This window comes from Hyposmocoma kahamanoa, unplaced genomic scaffold (genome assembly GCF_003589595.1).
Source record: "Hyposmocoma kahamanoa isolate Upper Pololo Valley unplaced genomic scaffold, ASM358959v1 224, whole genome shotgun sequence".
NCBI lineage: Eukaryota > Metazoa > Arthropoda > Insecta > Lepidoptera > Cosmopterigidae > Hyposmocoma > Hyposmocoma kahamanoa.
Window position 1 is genome coordinate 13,158,097 of NW_020653743.1, and position 20,518 is coordinate 13,178,614.

General features: G+C 36.3%; 1 protein-coding gene across 2 annotated transcripts in view; it reads left to right on the top strand.

Annotated features, from left to right (window-relative positions):
* Positions 1-20,518, top strand: part of LOC113228146 (membrane-associated guanylate kinase, WW and PDZ domain-containing protein 1) — a 44,395-nt gene that overhangs the window by 12,875 nt on the left and 11,002 nt on the right. For both annotated transcript variants that reach the window (XR_003310274.1, XM_026461335.1), the window contains exons 3-12: positions 5,525-5,634; positions 10,160-10,259; positions 10,682-10,813; positions 11,947-12,076; positions 14,359-14,555; positions 16,223-16,350; positions 17,073-17,174; positions 18,574-18,685; positions 19,795-19,911; positions 20,224-20,481. Coding sequence is in view for 1 of the 2 variants with exons in the window: in XM_026461335.1 (XP_026317120.1) it covers positions 5,525-5,634; positions 10,160-10,259; positions 10,682-10,813; positions 11,947-12,076; positions 14,359-14,555; positions 16,223-16,350; positions 17,073-17,174; positions 18,574-18,685; positions 19,795-19,911; positions 20,224-20,481 (1,386 nt within the window). In the remaining variant the exon portion in view is untranslated. The remainder of the gene's footprint in view (positions 1-5,524; positions 5,635-10,159; positions 10,260-10,681; positions 10,814-11,946; positions 12,077-14,358; positions 14,556-16,222; positions 16,351-17,072; positions 17,175-18,573; positions 18,686-19,794; positions 19,912-20,223; positions 20,482-20,518) is intronic.

A 20,518-nucleotide genomic window follows, 5' to 3' on the forward strand; every position in this document is an offset into this window, starting at 1 on the left:
TTCAGCTAGCTGTTCTATTATACTGATTATACACCAAACTGCCATCCTGTAATCCATACCCTTTTTTTGTGTTCTACATGAACGCCGTCGGTGAAAACTTCAATAATCGTGCTAACTACTTTAAGGTGTGCTCGGTGACTTGGATGCAACCAGCAGGTTGTTACCGAGTCGTACGGACCTCCGCTCTACTTACTAATCTTACTTACAAGCCAAGCCAAGAAATTTTTGTTCTTAAAAAAAATGTATGAACACTACCGGTATCACCTACTCTCACTTCAAAAATCTTTTTAGTGTTTTTATTTTTTAACGTAGTCTATCTGGAATCGAATTTTGTTGTTGCTTTTATCTATTCACATTATGTGTATAATTATATTTTATACTAAATACATTATACAACATTAAAACCTGTCTACAATCACAATTTACTCCTACAGCTGTAATTATATTCACGCGCGCTCAAGCACTTACATATCAAATAGGTTATTTTAGATGCACTATTAACACTTCACTATATATTTATTATTCTCAATGTATAAATTTTACGCGTAGTCGTTACATTTTTGCTATCTCGTTGGTCCTGACTGAACACTAGCGCCTCAGGAAACTTCGGTATATGCTAAGTCAGCGCCGTTTCACTGCTATTTCATGTCAATCATGATATGTTTTTTCTTTTATGCTTAATCTGTATTTGTGTTATATTAGTGAATAAAGTGTTTATCTATCTAATAATAACCAACATCGTCGAAAGACACTCCTGTAAGCCGTACTTTACAAAACTTAACGTACTCACTCTATCGTGCTTGTATATTTTTGAAGCCAGTAAGTTCGTCAAAAAAACATGTAGACTTATACTCTCCAGTAAAATTAATAAGACGTTATTACGTCTTATTAATCTTTTTTTTTATTAGACGAACGCAACAGTCGACATCCAAAATAGATTATCATATTAATTTGTTTAAAACTAGATTTGAACCAGAATGCCAAACAGGAGCGTGTACGTACGGCATATTTAGGAAAGTAACTGTCAATTAATTATAAATTGCAAAATTTATGTTGGTACAAACATATAAAAGAAAATACAAAAAAGAAAGAAAAAGTGTTAAAATGAAATTATTATTATTTTATTTTTTATAGTTTAACTGTACTATAATCGTTACCATAATAAATTTAAACTTCCTTACTCTGGCTTAAACTATTTTCATGTTAATAAAATGTTAATAAAACTTTCATATAATTACATCCCTAATTATATGAAAGTTTTGCATAAAAATATAGTCTTCAAAAAAAAATTTGCAAGATTTTCTCATTAAAAAATTTATTATTATAATTTGTCTGAATTTTTCGGCGATAAAAGTTTTTGATAAATGGTAATAGAAAACGAACTTAGTTAATAATTATTTGTCTCTTTTATTAATTACAAATTACTGTCTAATAAAAAATATAATAATAGAAATATAAATATAATATTGCATTATTAAATCATGTAATTTTAAGCCTATTAACCTATACTATTACATGTGTAATGTAATACATGAATTTGAATAAATATTACAATCATTGACCACTGCAGTAGAACGACACGCGGGGTTGTTTCCATCTCCGCCATTTACGCCCGGATCTTTACACTATACCTAAATTGTAAAACAGCAGTCAGAGGTATTGTCATTTAACTTTTTCTGTATTTATAATCCGCTAAACGCCATAATGGTGAAAGTTGCCAACAATTTCTTAATAAAGCGTGGATAATGAACCCACTAGCACGGTCGATTGGGTCCGTAAATAACGGCTTTTGCTTAGCCAACTGCAAAAAAAGTAGGATGTGTAATCACTTGATTGAGTATTCGCTCGCGAAAACAATGAAGTTGAGAAATGGGAGTTTTGTAAGATGCATAACCATCATTCAGTCCAGCATAGAAATATCAAGTAAAATAGTCAAAAGTAGTGGAAATACGTGGACTTCCACCTGCTACATCTCTGACAAACTCCTGTCATCTCCTCTAACCCCATCAGTATTTTCTTACATGCCCGTTTCAACTGCCTCCGTGGCCGAACGGTTACCATGCTGGTCTGCCACATAAAGATCTTCGGCCGATGGTTCGATTCGCGGGTCGGCAGAAATATTTGTATCGCCTACATTTATTTCTCTCGTCAGTTTGGGTGTAATTTCTTGTTGTCTATGTGTGTGTCCATGGCACTCGTGACACAGAGTTTCCTTGATGCGGGACTATGAGTCTGTGCGTTTATTCTTGGTATTCTTAACCCGGCCTTTTTGAGGACATCACCAATTTGTACACCCAGGTCTACCTCTCCAAACGCCTCCCGCTACATTCACTTTATAAAATGCCGTCAATCTACCAACATTCTTTCTACATGACAATCTTAAAAAATATAAAAAAAATATCGAAATATTCTGTCTATCCTGATCTTGTAGAGCTAGCACGACAGGATGCAAGGACAGCAGTATTTATTTATTTTTAACTGACTTCTAAAAAGGAGGAGGTTCTCAATTCGACTGTTTTTTGTTTGTTTGTATGTTACGCGATTACTCCGGCATTTGTGAATTGATTTTGACGATTGTTTTTATTTTTGGAAAAAGGGTAAGTACTTCAGTATTAGTCTCATTAGTATCGGTATAAATCCAGTTTCGCGCTTATTCCGTTTTAGAATTTCAATAAAACTTTGCAAATAGATTGATACCTCCGACGAACACTACGCCAACTTAATTTTTGTTTCACAAAAGTTTCTTTTTTTTTTCACAAAATTTGTTTATTGTTTTTTTCCAATTTTGTTTTTTTTTCGCTTCTTTTTTTCACAAAATTCGGGGTGCATAATATTAGTAAAAAAAGTTATTGAGATGTAATTCCTATAAAAATGGCGGTAAGTAAACTTATGTGGTCAGTTTTTTTTAATGAAAAAGTTAAAAATATTATTTATTTATTCGTACAATTTCATTGCAGTAATAAAATATACAATATTAGTAATTCACAAAAGACACACGCTCATCCATCCTCTCACAAAACCTCAAACATTCTTTACACACAACTACCCATCTACTTGCAAAAACATCTATCTCTTTATGTCGCGCCCTGTCGTGCTAGCCCTACTGTTCATTACATCATCTTTCGTACCATAACGCTCTCTTCCTACGCTTCGGCATTAGCACACACACACAGTCACTCTATCGCGCGTGATCAGGAGCGTATAGAATTGCGCGCGGGAAAGCCTGCACGTAGAATCGTGTGCGGTTAGCTGTTTGACTTTTTTTAAGCTATTCTTTTGCGCGCAATTGCTCGTGTTCGTTTTTGTTACAACGGAAAGAGCGTCCATGGAAAGGCTAATAGCGGAAGATAGACCGCGTGAAACTGGAGCGTATTGGATTCGCGCGCGACTTTCGCTTTTCCGTCCAAAACGTCTTTACACGCGTGCTGATGCTGTATCACGCGCGATAGAGTGTCTGTAAAGCCAGCTATTCTGTCATTAAGACTAATACTGAAGGGGTTGTAAACGGCCAATAGGGAGCAATAAAATAGATTATTCGGTCCCATATATTTATCGTATACGATAAAGGTGAAATAAAAAGGGAGAAAAAGTGGTATAAAAACAGGTACAGTATTAAAATAATCTCAGTACAGAGTACTAAAAAAAACCGACCTCAAAAGTACGTGGAATTACATCTATTTGCCAAGTTTTTTTGAAATCGGTTACCGGAAAGTGCGCAAACCCGGATTCATCTCCTAGTTCCCCACTATACGGAACTTGACACAGGAGATAATAAAAATCGGTTCTCACTACTAAAAGTATATTGCGAGAGAAAGACGCCTTGAATTAGAGAATAGCAAAATCAACCATTAAAATAATTGCTCCTTATAATAAAATTTAGGCGCTATTTATAAAAATGAATCTTCTTGCGTGAACAGCCACTCTTAGAAGTGGATGATTTTCTTCAAAATTGAATGGGAGGTACCCTCTTTCCAACAAAAAAAGAATCTTAAAAATCGGTGCACAAATACCGGAGTTATCGCGTAACATACACACAAAAAAAAAGAAAAAAAACATACAGTCGAATTGAGAGCCTCCTCCTTTTTTTGAAATCGGTTAAAAACACTCACTATGGATAATGGAAACTGGTAAACAGTTCAAAATTATCGGAGAAGACGAGCAGGAGTGCTCATTTCAGAGATTAAGCAGGGAGTGCCGACGGAACGAAACAAAGTGATAATGACGAGGCAATGGAATTCAAGAACGATTCAAAATTCGAAAATAAGTGGCCAGGAACCAGAGCAAAGGTGATAAAAAGGCGACATGACGATGAAGGAGGTCGCATCGCATATTTATCGCTTTCCAGCAGATATACCGTCTGTCTGTTTGGATTACCATAAATAAAAAAGGCTGCACTGAGCCATCTCTGTTATCATCGTAATCATAAGTAAACGGTGTCACAGATAACTGGCGCATAACAGAACCCATTCTTAGCCCAGAGCGATGTTTACTCCGAGTTAGTGAAGCGTGTTACTGATCGTTGTATTCCTTGTATACGCTAACCTTGTAAAACAGCCATCGTTGTTCTGATTTTTCTGCGCAATGTTTTTCTTTTCTTTTTGCTTCTTGGCGGTGGCCTCGGATTTCGCCAGTATAGAGTTTTTCCTTAGTAATTTTCGAGGCTTCTGCAAGCTCCATCGAGTACTATGGGAATACAATGCATGTAACAAAATACAAGTGTAATTATGCTATTTAAGATCCGAAAAATTAGTTTATATGTAGTATATGTATCTAAATATAAGGAGGCTTAAAATAAAATAACGAATCTGAAGTAACAATAAAGAAAGTTGTATGGAAAGGGTAGTTGATGAATGTGAGGCTCGAAGGCTGTGTCAGGATATAGTAAGGCGGCGTTCCGTGATCTCTGCCTACCCCTCCTGTGGGACAGGGGCGTGAGCGTATGTAATATGTATGTACGTAAAATAAAATATTATTGTGGATAGTGGTAAACACACGCACGCACGCACACACACTTGCATTTCAGGTACTATTCAGTAATTAACATAATTATTTAAGTAACTCATTTTTTATTTTAAATTTTGTGTGACCTGCTTCCATTATTTTGCCTATATATAAAGTTAGAAATGAAACTATTTTTCCGAATTTAAATCGCGTATATTTGTTATTTCATACAAACCAACGTTTCGGCCTTTTGCAGGTCCTATGGTCACAGTTGACAACCGTGACCATGGAATAGTTTCATTTTCTATGTGTAACAATCGCGAAAACCTAAGAACTCGATATATATTATTATTATTAGTTTCGACATCTATTTTAGACTGGCTTTTCCAATGGCCTAAAAGATTTATTTTGAAAGATGGGGTATTCGCCGGCAATAGCTCAGTCGGCCGGAGTCAGGGACTTATGGAATAGAACGGCCTTCTGAGAAAGAAGAGAAGAGAGAAATCAGTCTCAAACTCAAAGCGAAGTTGCCTGGAATTAACCAGTTTGCGTACAAATTATTATTAAAAATTAATTGTTTCAGCTGAAAAGCTGGTGTCGGAAAATGGAGGCGGTGGCCAGTCGAACGGTCCAGCACCGACAGGAGAACTGCGAGGAGAACGCTTCACCCTATCCCTTACTAAAGGCACACAGGCATGTACCGAACAAAAACAAATGTTTATATTGGAACCAATTCAACTCGTCTTAGTTTTTTTTTTATTTTAAATTGATCTTATCATGTAAAGTAATTTGAATGTAACGTAACTTAGAAGAATATAAAATAAGCTTCATTTAATTAGTATGGATCTCATTGTGAAAGAGTCCGTCCAGGGTAGTAATATATAGGTATTTTACATATATCAATGATTTTTTTATATCAACTTAACTAAATGGAACACGTATACTATACGATATACATTTCTCAAATGGCTTTAATTTCTTTTGTAAAAAAAGAAATTCGAAAATTTGAAATAAATCCAGAATCGAGTATATAACCAGAAATAGAGACGAAATGTCATTTAATTTGTTTGGAAACTATTCTACCATATAATTACTGTGACTACTGCGCTCCTATTGGCTAGCCCGAGTTCGAAACAATTGACGGGTGTCGTCATTGGGTGTTGTCAATTGTTTCACTTCAAATCGACCCGTTAACTTGAGCTTTGCTATAATTTACGAAAATTGCAAAATTACATATTTAATTACCTATGAAATGTGATTCCGTTTGTTTTGTAATTAGATGTTTTGCTGTTTCCCACACCACCGAATATAACAGCACGGCATTGTTAGACATTTGTCTTTATTACAATAAATACAGAATATTTTTTGGGATATACGGAGACGTACCTACAGGTCAGTACTTGGGCTGTCTATATTTCAGTGCAAACGAGAGTTGATATTTATAAGAGCTATATCGCTAATGTGTTACCAGGAATATATGGCCCTTATTTCGTCTCTATTTCTGGTTATATACTCGATGAAAGCCAGCGTCCCTGTTGTTCCTAGCAAAATGAACCATGTCAGAACGGGAGAAATTTGAATTCGAGGTGAGGTAGCACAGATCTTTAGTAATCTGTATCCACACTAATCACTAAAGTATTACCTAACACTACTGTGTTGTAAATAAAAATGCAGCAAACGAGGATAGTTGCTCGACGCAGCCACATGCGCCCGCAGCCTTACTGACCGACCGAGCTGTCAGGGCTTTGATGCGCAGTTTCCGTCGAGTCACTGACTCGGAATCTCATAATTAAGGACCACAGGTTGATTCGAAACTTGTAGAGCCAAAATGCAACTTAAATACGTGAGTTATCCGTTAGTTTAGCAAATCTATCTTACACTGTTTTATCATATCTTTGCTAGTACCAAGACGTGCCTGAATGTCGAAAGAGGGATTGAAATTGGCACGTCTGGTATTAACGAAATAACCTCATAAAAATCATTAATATAGTGCGCCTCACGAATAATGGCGAGCGGACGTAGCGCCGCTAGCTATTAATTTTCAGTTTAATTTCTGTAGGTGAGAGGTAAACAACCTTTAAGGCCGCAGATTTGGAACGGTGGTGCGTTCAAGATTGTCTGGTGCTGGATGTATCCAACTCAGGATACACATTTGCGCGCAATGTTCGTGAATTTGTGACAGTGTCAAGTAGTAATTTTATTAGAGAATGAGGGTCTTAATAAGGCATTTATAATCACTCATAAGATTAAATAAAATATATTAAATAAAAAACAAACGACGATAGGATTTAATGGCTTTAAGCATTGCGTGAACTTTAGCTTTCTAAAGCAATGTTTGTAACAACATCTAAATTCTAAAATAAGAGCTTAAGGTCCTTCCTTTACCTATCACCTACAGGTAATTAACTGGGCGTTCTTAAATAAGAGTACATTGGTACTCATTAGTTAAAAAAGTCAGCAAACGTCTGGCGTAACTTTATCGTGTGAAGTTGTGAAAATAAACATAAATAATATTTCTTAGTGAATAACTCGCAACAGTGTTTTATCAATGATTAGTGTAAATATGATGATGGTAATGTAAAAATTATTTTTTTTATTATGCATTCATTTCACTAGGTTGGGTACTGTGATATTTCAAATTTTTACGTTGCATGCATACTATTTTTAACTAATCTTTCAACCAGGTTACAAGAACAAATAGTAAATTAGTTATAATATACTAAAAACAAACAATATTTGTTGCAATTGTAATTTTAAGTAAAAATTACAGTATATTAAGTAGATAATATTAAGTAGAATAGTAAGATAGAAAATGAAATGATAAAGATAAATTACCCCAACTACTTGATGCGTAAAACGGAATAAGTATCCATACACATTTACACTACAGAATCGATAAATCGAGGATCGATATAACCAGAAATAGAGACGACATGTCATTTAATTTGTTTCAAAACTATTCTGCCATAAATCATTACCGTGACAACTGCGCTCCGATTGGCTAGCCCGAGTTCGAAACAATTAACGGATGTCGTCAACTGTTTCACTTCAAATCGACCAGTTAACTTGAGCTTTGCTATAATGAACTAAAATTGCAAAATTACATATTTAATATTTAATTACCGATGAAATGTGATTCCGTTTGTTTTGTAATTAGATGTTTTGCTGTTTTTCCTACACCACCGAATAAAACAGCACGGTATTGTTAGAGATATTATCTTTACTACAATACATACAGAATATTTTTTGGAATATACGGAGACGGACACACAGGTCAGGTAGTTGGCCTGTCTATATTTCAGTGCAAACGGGAGTTGATATTTATAAGAGCTGTATCGCTAATGTGTTACCAGGAATATATGGCCCTTATTTCGTCTCTATTTCTGGTTATATACTCGATGATTGAGAGAGAAAAACGCCTTGAATTGGAGAATAGCAAAATCAACCATTAAAATAATTGCTCCTTATAATAAAATTTAGGCACTATTTATAAAAATGAATCGTCATGCGTGAACAGCCGCCCTTAGAGGTGGATGATTTTCTTCAAAATTAAATGGGACCACTATGGAGGTACGCTCTTTCCAACAAAAAAAAAAGAATCATGAAAGTTGGTTCACAAATACCGGAGTTATTGTGTAACATACATACAAAAAAATATACAGTCGAATTGAGAAACTCCTCCTTTTTTGAAGTCGGTTAAAAAATATTAAGTAGAATAGTAAGATAGATAATGAAATGATAAAGATAAATTACCCCAACTACTTGATGCGTAAAACGGAATAAGTATCCATAGACATTTACACTACAGAATCGATAAATCGAAAAGCCAGTTATTGTATATCACTCACGTCAATATAAATGCATTATATGCGGGTGGTTTTCTTTTGTTTTAATTGTTCATATTTCATTTCAGTACTATTGACTTTTTGATTGGTTGTTGTTGGTTTTTTAAATTCGTTGTGTATTCTTTTAAGTAAATTAATAACATAATAATTTAATCCTTTTTATTTTGTTTATTATTTGTTCTTAAATTATTGTTTCTAAATCGACTCTCTTTTAGATTTTTTTTCATTCGTTTTTACATTACTACGTCTCTGGAAACTTCAAAATTTCAGATTTGAAGTTACACACACATTTCCCCATGCTATGTGAAATGGACTACTCGTATATTTTATCTTCCATGACTGACTAGACCCCTCTGTCGCTGAGTGTCATATTCGCAAAATATCATGTTCGCAAAACATGATATTCACAAGACATCATGTTCACAAAATATCATTTTCGCAAGATACCACATTCTTCAAACACCATATTCGCAAAACACAACATTCTAAGTACAGGTAATGACAGCAGGTCTTACTAGCGACAGACGTAGGGTTAGATTAGGTAGTAGACATTAGACGTTCCCTGTGTAACTGGAAATCACAAATATTGGCAGAATTCTTCGAGAGAAGCCAGAAACTTGAAAATAGAATAGTATAGTACTAGCTATGTCATTTCGCACACTTATGTAATAAGGCCACATGTGCAAAATGACAACTTTAATGGTAAATGATTCTACGAACGAAAATGTTGCAGCTATAAAATTTCACACATACACAATTTGTTTCATGTAGTTTATGACTTTCATGTGTTATAAGCATTTTTGACGTATGATCACATGTGCGTTTATTATTCCAAAAGTACGGTTTCCACTACCTACCAACACTCTATTCTTCATCTTAAAAGAATTATATTATAATAGGAAATTAAGTTTTTTCCGGATTTAAATCGTGTATATTTGTTTTTTCAAACAAACCAACTTTCGGGCCCTTTACAGGTCCCGTGGTCACGGTCAACAGTGACCAACGTTTCGGGCTTACTAATATATTCTTATATAAAACTTTTATTTTCACTTTTTTTTGTATTGTGTATGCAATCCGCCGCGTGGTCTCCGGCTTAGAGTAGAATCACATTACTCTTCCCGCGGGTGTCGTACAAGGCTACTAAGGGATCAGCAAGCAATGTGGAAAGGCAGAGACAACGCTCACGAGTGCCAAGCGCGGCGATTATGGCAAAACCCCCACAATTGATGACAAAAACAAAATCAGACCCCTAGTTCTCTTTGGGACCGGTCGTTGTGGCGTTCTTTGGGAGAGGCCTGTGTTCAGCAGTGGTCGTCTTACGCCTGAAATGATGATGACGTGTATGCAATAAAGTATATTTATCTTTATTCCAGGGTCTGGGCTTCACATTAATAGGTGCTGAAGGAATACCTGAAACAGAAGGCTACCTCCAAATTCGCAGCATTGTGCCCCACAGCCCTGCTTGGATAGACGGTTAGTATAATTTTCTTTAGGTTATTCTCACGGTCTTCTCTCGCCTTTCACAACACATTGAAAATAAACTATTTTTCATATAATAATGTTAAAAAATAGTTTACAAATAGTATTGTATTCCCGGTAGGACCAATTTGGAAAATGAACTTTCTAAAATGTTTCTGGTGTGGGTGTTCTGGGAAGTGCCCTAGAATTCCGTTGCTCTGGTACTCATAGTATAGGGGATTTCCTAGTTTGAGACCAGGCAGTTGGTGTAGTTATCGGGCACATTGACTATGATGAAAACATTCTCCTTCTAAAGAAACCCGTGCCCACCAGTTATTATTGTTGTATAAACGTTAATCAGTCACTCACTTCCTCCTTATAGTAACGAAACTGTAATTTAGAATATTACTGATATTGAAATGTGTTGATCGGAACAGGAGCCCTGCGGCCAGGCGACGTGGTGGTGGGAGTGGGCACGCGGCCCGTGCGCGGACTGTCGCACGCGCAGGTCGCGCACATCTTCCAGTCCATTCCGCCGGGTGCAGAAGTCACGCTGCACCTTGTTCGAGGTGACATTCTTCTCTAGTATTCTTACAATTCTCTACAATGAAAGAAATTAATATTATTAGTAATAATACGGCGCTAAAGACATCTTTAAAAATACTGATATCGTTATGCCTTTCAACTCTTAAAATAAAACAGCAAAAAAACCGATCTCAAACGTCATTCATCCCCTAGTTTGCCACCCTTATAGGTGGTTTCTTCAAAATTAAATGGAACCACATCTGGGGTACCCTCTTTCCAACAAAAAAGAATCATCAATACAACTTGGCAAATAGATGTAATTCCACAAACTTGAGGTCGGTTTCTTTTTTGTAAAAAAGTTATTCGAATATCGCCTCCAGTGCAACCGAACAAGATCCGTCAATGTGTAGTATAATGTGCTGCCCTCTGTACATATAGCGAGGTTTTTAAATAGAGGATGTAAATGTTTAGTGGGCTGCCAGTTTTAGATGAAATAAAAATAGTGAGGTCTTGAAGGATCGACTCCACTAACTTAATTGGCAGATGTAGTTATATAATAATTTTTCGATTTATTATATGCAATCATTTTGCTATAGATTTTATGTGTATAAGTATATCGACATTACTGTATTACATTTGATATAATAAATTTGTTTGTGTATTTATTGAGTACAATAGCGTTCAATTTCTTTTTAATTTATTTATTTTTATTGCCAACTCAAAATCAACTTTCCTGTCAGTTTTTTACAGGTTAGTTGGAAGAAATCCCTTTATGGGATAAGCTCGCCTTTGTACACTAATATTATAAATTATTTCTTAAAATTCGCAATTTACTTTGTGTACAATATAGTGTTTAAATAGATAAATATAAAACTGTAGAATTCACTCATAAAATTGTTTTCATATAATATTAACTTTATTTTTCATTTAACTGCCTCCGTGGCCGAACGGTTACTATGACTGCCACGCAGAGTTCTCAGGTTCGATTCCCGGGCCGGGAGAAATATTAGTATGGCCTACATTTACTTATCTCGTGAGTTTGGGTGTCATTTGTGGTTGTCTATGTGTGTGTCCATAGCCCCCGCGACACAGGGTTTCCCTAGTGTGGGGCTGTGTTGTGTGTGTGCGTTATTAACATTAAAATAAATTTTATACAACATAATTATATCATTTTTAGGTTACCCGTTATCAGTCGACACGGAAGACCCGAACACTCGAGTCCTGAGTACACTAGCTGTCGATAATACCACTGCACCGCCGTCCGATGCCACTGCTATGCAGCAATTGACCAGAGCATTAAGAACCAGGTACTATGACGTTTCCTTTATGTTTTATATGCTGCTATAGTTCAACGACTTAGTATAGGCTGCTCTCTTTTGCACAATTTCAAAATGACAAGGACATAAGATAGAGGCACAAGGAAGCCACGGAACGAACCAGCGGACGTTTACGAATTTTTCCATGTCTTTCAGATCTTTGTTTCGGTTTGTTAAAAATTTGATATAGTAATAATTATTAATACAAAGTTCGAACATTTAGAAATCATTTCTTCGATCCGACCGGATTAGAACCGGCGTCTTCTAGTAAACCGTGTCGGACGCTATGCCAACTATGCGACGTTTATATTAAATATTTCCTATGGTTTCAGATTTCCCCATACCGTCCCAGTAAAAAAAATCATACTGTATATTTTTTTATTTAAATCACCTTTATACATGATCCCTTAATATTTTAACGCTTGTAAGCGCCAAGCAGTAATGTCAGCATTACTGTGTTCCGGTTTTGAATGGTTAGGGTGCTGGCATGGTCGTACCTATGCGTCCATTCTGTCTACTGTAGTCGATTATGGACGATTCTTTCATAGAAGATGTCATAAACCGTTTTGCTGAAGATCCTCGAAAGTTTTAAAATAGCCATCCTATATAATTAAAGAATTTAAATAAGAAATACCTATTTTTTCTGAGTGTTCGATCTTTGTATTAATGATTACAACAAACTAGTGGAGTAATTTCACAAAAAAACAAAAAAAAATTGAATATCAATTCAATAAAAAATTAAAATACAGTGAATAGCGACATCTCTCGCCAGGACTTACTAGTCCTGTTATATTACCTACTTACTTACTTACCTACTTACTAGTACTGTTATATTAAATCTTTCATAGATTTCTCATAGATGGCGCTACGACTAAAAAATCGTTGAAAAACCAAATACAAAGACACGACGCAAACACATAGAAAAATTCGTTGGGTCCGTTGGTTCGTTCCGTGGCTTAGTTGGTGTAGCGTCTGCCACGGCGTGCAAGAAGACGTCGGTTCGAATCCGACCGGATCGAAGGAATTTTTTCTGAGTTAATGTCTTTGTATTAATGATTACAAGAAATATCTGTTTTAACTTCTTTATTTTTTTGACTAGGCACCTATAAAGAATTAGCAGGATATCCTGCGAATGTTTTCCGTATATACTTAATTTTTAGTGTAGGTGTCTCCGGTGGACCCGGCTTGAAAAAAATCTGATCAGAACCCGGGCGTACCATGGGTGCTGGTGACAATTTACAGGCACATGGAACTTGACAACTTATGTCTCAGGGTGACAGGTGCAGTGGCAGTGCCCCTCAGATCTTTGCGCTTTAAAGCTAAGTAGCACTGCAACATTATGGACAAGCGTGTCGCTTAACACCAGGCGCTCGACTTGTTCGTCCCATCACTTGGTATTATAAAAAAAGTCTGAAAGACAATAATTTAAATGTATTCTAGATCTAAGGAAACCATATAGAAGTGTAATAATAGTACATTGTACAACACGTGCACAAAACGTGTCGTTGTACTCAGTGTTGGGCGTTAATCAATTAAATTTCAATCAGAAATACGATCAGATTAAAAAATCAATTCAATTGAAATCAATTGCAATTAAATCAGTTGCGGTTCTCGCAACTAACAATTGATCAATCGTTAATTGCTGTTTAGCAATTGACAATTAATTAATTGTCAATCTTTAATTGTCAGAACAATTAAATTTTGCCCAACACTGATTGTACTCGAGACGAGTATGATACTTAATGAGTGGATACTTAAGTCGAGGGTAAAATGAGTTTTATGAACGAGTTATACACTCTGCTTTTCACTTCGATTGCGAGGAAATTAAACAGCAATATTACAAATAAACGATAACACAACTATTGCCAAGAAAAAATAAGAACTTTCCGCCAATGTACTACTTTTTTTCTACACGTGACTCAGGTCGGACTACATAATGCTCAGTTATATTTAGCTTTTGTTTTTTTATGCATTTCTATTTCTTATACTTATTAGAATTACTATTGCCTACTTTTTAAATTTTGTAATATAACACGGATTAAAAAAACAAAAGTAAAACTTTATTTTATAAAGTTCTAGGGTGGGTGGCTGTTGGCGCAGGCGTCATTGCCTCGATCTTAAACGACGATTTTATTTTATGCACTAGACCATAAAATCCTATTTCATGCAGCCTACACCCATAAATACGAACTTTAAGAGCATGAGAAGTGAAAATATGTATGAATATCTATATATGAAGCATTTGTGTGTAACGTTTGTAATTCGTATTCCAGATTCAATCTAGACTCCCCTAACCACGTCGACCCGAACTCAACCCGCGACGAGCCAGACTCCTCCCCAGCCCCCCACAGCCCCAACCAACGGCGCCTACTGTCGCGCTCCTTCGACCTGGACGAGCTGGGCTCCAGCGAACCAGCACCAGCGCCGCCCAGATGCCCTTCGGCGGATCATTTGTTGTCGCTTGCTACAGGTGTGTTTTATTTGTAACTCGTAAAAATAGCTCCTCCACACAGCGTATCAAATAATACACACACAAACACACACCCACACACACACACACACCCACACAAACACACATACACACACACAAACAAACAAACACACATAAATATGTATATACGTATATATATATTAGTAAATGTTATATTAATAGCAGATACTTTAACTGCCAGAAATAAATAAGTGTCACTAATTATGAGAAGACACTGATTTCCGTAACACAGGTCTTTGAACCTAGCTCGGAAGCCAGGGCCTACAATGACATGTAACTTTTCTGTTTAAATAAAGAATTTATTATTATTATTATTTACATTTAACTTAACGAACGAGGGTATGCCATTGTTAGTCAGCTGGTACTATGCGTGACCAGGAAACACAAGAAACGTCCATTTCATCAAAAAAATCTCCGTCATGAATATTGGATTATGCTGAAGCCGGAGTGAAATGACATTTGCGAGGTTGCCAATTTTCATAAAATTTTAAATAGTCATGTAGTTGTAGTCGACATTATTATCGATAGATTGTGAAAGAAGGTAAAATTTTGCTAAAAACTTCTGGATTGTGAATGTTACGAAGTCCTAGTGATTACTGCGTTATTGCATTCTTTGACAGTTGGCCTACTTGTATCGAAATCAATTATTATTCATATACATTTTAATAAGAACGCCTGTTCTTATATGATTTAAATGTGGATATGTTATAACCGTCATGGTTTAAAACTGAATCTTCAGACACCGTTTGGACAGATTTAGGGATCGTGCAATGAGATTAAGTTTAATAGTTACATTGTGTGTTTTAATCACTATGAAATCGAATAACATCTTGTACTTCCTATTAATTTTAACGATCAATATAGACACTAGGCGAAACGTAGGACAATATCTAGATAGCGTGTGTGCAGCCCGAGACTCGAACCACCACTTTGACCTCTCTCGCCTACCACCAATGTTCCCCACCGAGACTCCGTCGAGGTCCGCCGGCAGAGGGAGCGTGCGATACACTCTGTAACCTGCAGGTGGCGCCTCAGTCTCGCAGTTTTTCGTCCGTGCTCATGTCATGATATTGAATTCAAATAAAAAAACTAGAATATATCTCCTCTTTATATTTTATACGTTTGCATATCGTCTGTTTAAAGGTAAAACCACATAAGTGACATTTCTACATAAAGTCTTTATATAGCTATGATAAGAAAATCACTATCTTTCTGCAGGTGAAACTCAATAACAAGAAAACTATAAACTCATAATACAATAAACTATAAACTAATTTTATATGACATTGCTTATTTGACAAATTGTATAATTTTAATTTATGACATTATTTAACTTCAATTTATTTTAATATTTGCGTGACAGTATCTGGTGCAGCACGTGTTCTTGACACCTTGTATAATAATATCTTTTCTTATCGTGTTTTCTTGCGAATAAATATTTCATTTCATTTCTCAATAAGTGGTTTTATTTGCAGAAACATGGTGATTTTCTTACAACAGGTACATAAATTGGAGATTTTATGTGGATTTGTGGAGTGTCACTTATGTGGTTTTACCTTTAAGCAGACGATATTCTATATGTATGTATGAACGAAAATAAATTTAAATTGGAATCATTGTTAATAAAAGCTTCGTTTATTACACAGACCATCCACGCAATGACAGGAGTGCGACAAGCGAACCTGGCAGGGAGTTAGTGCTCACTCTGCGTAGAGGCGCCGCGGGATTCGGTTTTACTATAGCCGACAGTGTGCACGGGCAGAAGGTTAAAAAGGTGTGCTACCTTTATTTCGTACATAAACAAATTACACTACAACTGTTGAAAGGATTGTACTATACTACTCATTCGTAAGTGAGATTCTCCTGAAAAGAATGAATAAGAAACTCGAAGGAGTGCCCTTTTGCACGAGTACATAGAATTTTAAAATATCATAGATAGAATCCTTTGCTGTCCGTTTTACTACCAGTTACTACTGAAACACAGTTGACCAAGTTAACTGGTGGTTTCTGCCGCCAAGTTTTGAAGGGTGCTGGTGAAATTACAGACACATGGGACTTGTCAACTTATGTCTCAGGGTGACGGGCGCAATGCCAGTGCCCCTAACATCTTTGCGATTTAAATCTCTGTGTGACACTGCGGCTGTTATTGACAGGCGTGTTGCTTACCACCAGTCGCACGACTTGCTCGTCCCGTCATTTGGTATTATTAAAAAAAGGACCATGGAACGTGTAACCGTTTCGAAATATCAGAAAAATTAAAAGAAATTATACCGTGGTATGAAACCTGTAGCTAGTGATCGTTTACCATATTTAAAAAAAAATCTTTGTAACTTGATTGCTGTAGGCAGTTCAAAATGGGCAATTAGACAATAATGAAAACAAAAATCTAAAATGTAATCGGAAAAAATATTTGCATAAAAACGGTCATTCAATCAATATTGTTGTGTATCACGTGAAACGCACTACGAAATTCAAATGGACCATATTCAATTGTAGGTACTGGACCGTAGCCGCTGCGCAGGTCTCCGCGAAGGTGATTTGCTGCTTCAAATTGGTGACACGGACGTTCGGCACGCGCCTCACCAACATGTAGTTCAAGTAAGTTAGATTTTTTAACATACACACACTATGTCACTTTCATGTTTAAGTTCACTTGTGGTGATTTTTGTGTTACTATTTTTATTTTTATCTGGTTTATTTTCTATCTGTGTTGGGTTAAATGTTTCAAGTATTGACTTCTTAGGGACTTCATTCAGTGTATCATTAGGCTTTGCACTTTTGACAACTTTTTGTATATAGTGTATTTTAGGCGCTTTTTCGTCATTAATTTCTCTTCTTGATGTTTGACTTTCTGTTGGGGTACTTGTTGCAAGAGTCTGATTCAAGTTTTTTGGAACATCTAATATATTAAGTGACATGTTCTGGGCTTCTTCCCCTGTGGTCCCGTATTTGACAGTGTCATTATGGTTTTGGTCAAAATTAGGTTTCATAACGTGTCCCCATTGCTTCCTCCATCTTTGCTGTCGCATTTACATTCGTTTTGCTTCCATATTTAGGTTCACTTCTGTTAGTTTTCATATACACGCACTAGGGAAACCAGTATCGCGGGCACGGGAGAAAAAAAAACAATAGAAGTGCCTTAAGCCTCGATTACCACCAGAACCGATGGCAACAAAGCTCACACATTCTTAATTTGAAACACTACAAAATCTTGATATTGATTGGTCGTAGCTTCAAATTCTGTATCAAGTTCTTAGGTTTTCGCGATTGTTACACATAGGAAATGAAACTATTTTTCCGGATTTAAATCGCGTATAATTGTTTTTTCAAACAAACTGACGTTTCGGGCCCTTTACAGGTCCCATCCAGTCAACCGTGACCATGGGACCTGTAAAGGGCCCGAAAGTTTCATTTCCTAAACAAATTCTGTATTGTTAATATAATTTAAACTTTACTGTGTTGGCATGTCGTTAAAAGTTCAATACCATCAATACGTATTATTGCCATTTACGTTTGATACTATATTGAAATTTGAACCAATGTGCTGCCATCTAGCGGTTAATTACTGACCGACGAACAATTGGAGTTATTTATTAGTACAAAAAAAAGAAGCGACCATATTTTCTACGATTTTGGAGAAACCATACCATACAAAGCCGAGACCAACTGTTGGCACGCGTCACACGTTAACTAACCATTTCTACTGTATTTATTATTCTATGATCGCGGGTGCCATGGACGTTGGACACACAAATAAACAATCACAAATTACACCCCAACTCACGAGAGAAATAAATATAGGCCTTAAAAATATTTCTCCCGGCCCGGGAATCGATCCCGGGACCTCTACGTGGCAGACCAGCTTGTTAACCGTATGGCCACGGGGGCATTTGGATTCCATGAAGCCTAGCTGCTTAGTATCTATTACAAATATAGATCCCAATAAAAATGTTATTACATTTTTTTCCGTGATCTACATTTTTTCTCCTGTTTTTAGGCATTGAAAGACTGTCCAGCAATGCACGAAACTAAGCTCCGAGTATGGAGAAGAAACAACACAGTAGCCAGAGCTCCAAGGAGCAGATCTGCTACTAGAGTTCAACCTTCAAGTAAGTACTGCGGCGAAGGGTCCTTATAACATGGACTAATTAGGCAGTTTATTCCACATACGAGCTCGTCATTTATTAGTTTTTCAATAGAAATAGCGGCTTATACCCAGTTATCACCATTGGCTTTGTTCCCACTGGCGACAAATGGGAAAAAAATCCCATATGTTACCAAGTGGTGCCAAACGGGATAAAAAAATCTCAGTTGTTGCCAGTGGTGATTTCTACTGGCGAAAAATGGGGAAAAAAACATATGTTACCAGGTGGTGACAAATGGGATAAAAAAATCTGTTGTAGCCACTGGCGACAAATGAAATTTAAAATGTCCCAATAGTTGCCAGTGGTAAAAAAAATCCCAATTAATGTTTGTTTATTGGGAATAACCCGAAACAGCTAACTTTGCAAAGTACAATTATTATGACTTAACACTATTCTTTTTTTTTAAGTAAAATTTATCATTTTTATGCTATTTTGAGGAATTTGTCGTTCCCCTTATCGAATAATAAAATGGCCTCGTAAACTTCACAAATTATAATGTTTCATAATTTTACAAATTCAAACAATTTTAAATCGCTGACCTGAGTGACTATCCACCTAACTAAAACACTGGAAAATATTGGCAAGTACAACACTCTCTTCAAGAGACTGCCACAGTGAGCCCGTGATAATAGCCGGCGTCTAAAGCCGACACGCTATTTACCTCAAAATGTAAAAAAAATGAAAAATTCTTTTCGCAGCTTTTTCTCTGAATGCTGTTTTTGACATTACATTGTACTAATTTTGATTGTTTTGATACATTAGATCTGTTAAACAAAAAAAATATGATGAAACAGTTCTCCGCTACCTTTTACTTTTAGAAACACATTGTATATCGATTTGAATCCAGCCGGATAGAAGGATTTTTCTCTTAGTGTTCTATGTTTGCAATAATAATTATTACAAACTGACTAGTGGAGTAATTTCACAAAAATAAATGAGTATCATGGTAGTTAAACATTGTGACATTCAATGAACTTAAAAATACCACATTTTATAGTTTTTTTTCTTTTGTAAAATACACTCTTTATCAATTTCCAAGTAACCTTGCGAGAGTTGTACATTTTTTCATATAGCGTCGAACGTCAACCAAATGGGCAACAGAAGCAAAACACCAACAGCAGAGCAGTTGAGGTCTCCAGCTCTTCATACGCAAGATACTTTGAGAGAAAGACTGAATGGGATGAATTCAGGTTTAGTATTCTATCTGTTATGTCTGACCACCGTACTATACCTGTATTAGGTAGTCCCTAGTTCAATTCCCTGTAGGACCAATTTGGAAATGAACTTTTCTAAATTGTTTCTTTTCTGGGTATTCTGGGTTCCAGGGCAATTCCATTGCTCTTGTGCTCATAGTACAGGTATCCTCTAGTTTGGGACCAGGTAACTATTACATTGTTAGCGTTTCCCCGATACCTAACAAACTGTAAACTCACCGTCAATGCAAATATCCTTCAATTCACATGTATACAATATCCATGTAATTATTCTGTTTTGTATAACAGAAGCAACGTACGCGGTTCCCGAACACAAATCACGTGAACGAGAAAGCTTAATTGATCGGCGCCGACGAAGTAGCACCCCTGGAGGACGCCTCACCCTTCCAGTTGTCACACCCTGGACAGATAATCAGCCTGACAACCAATGGCAGGAAAGAGAAACCTGGATGGATAACTCTAGTAACGTTCGAAATTGGGCTGAGAGTCAGAAATGGGACGAACATGGACAGAAATGGGATCAGAATGGACAGAAATGGGACCAAAATGGACAGAAATGGGACCAAAATGGACAGAAATGGGA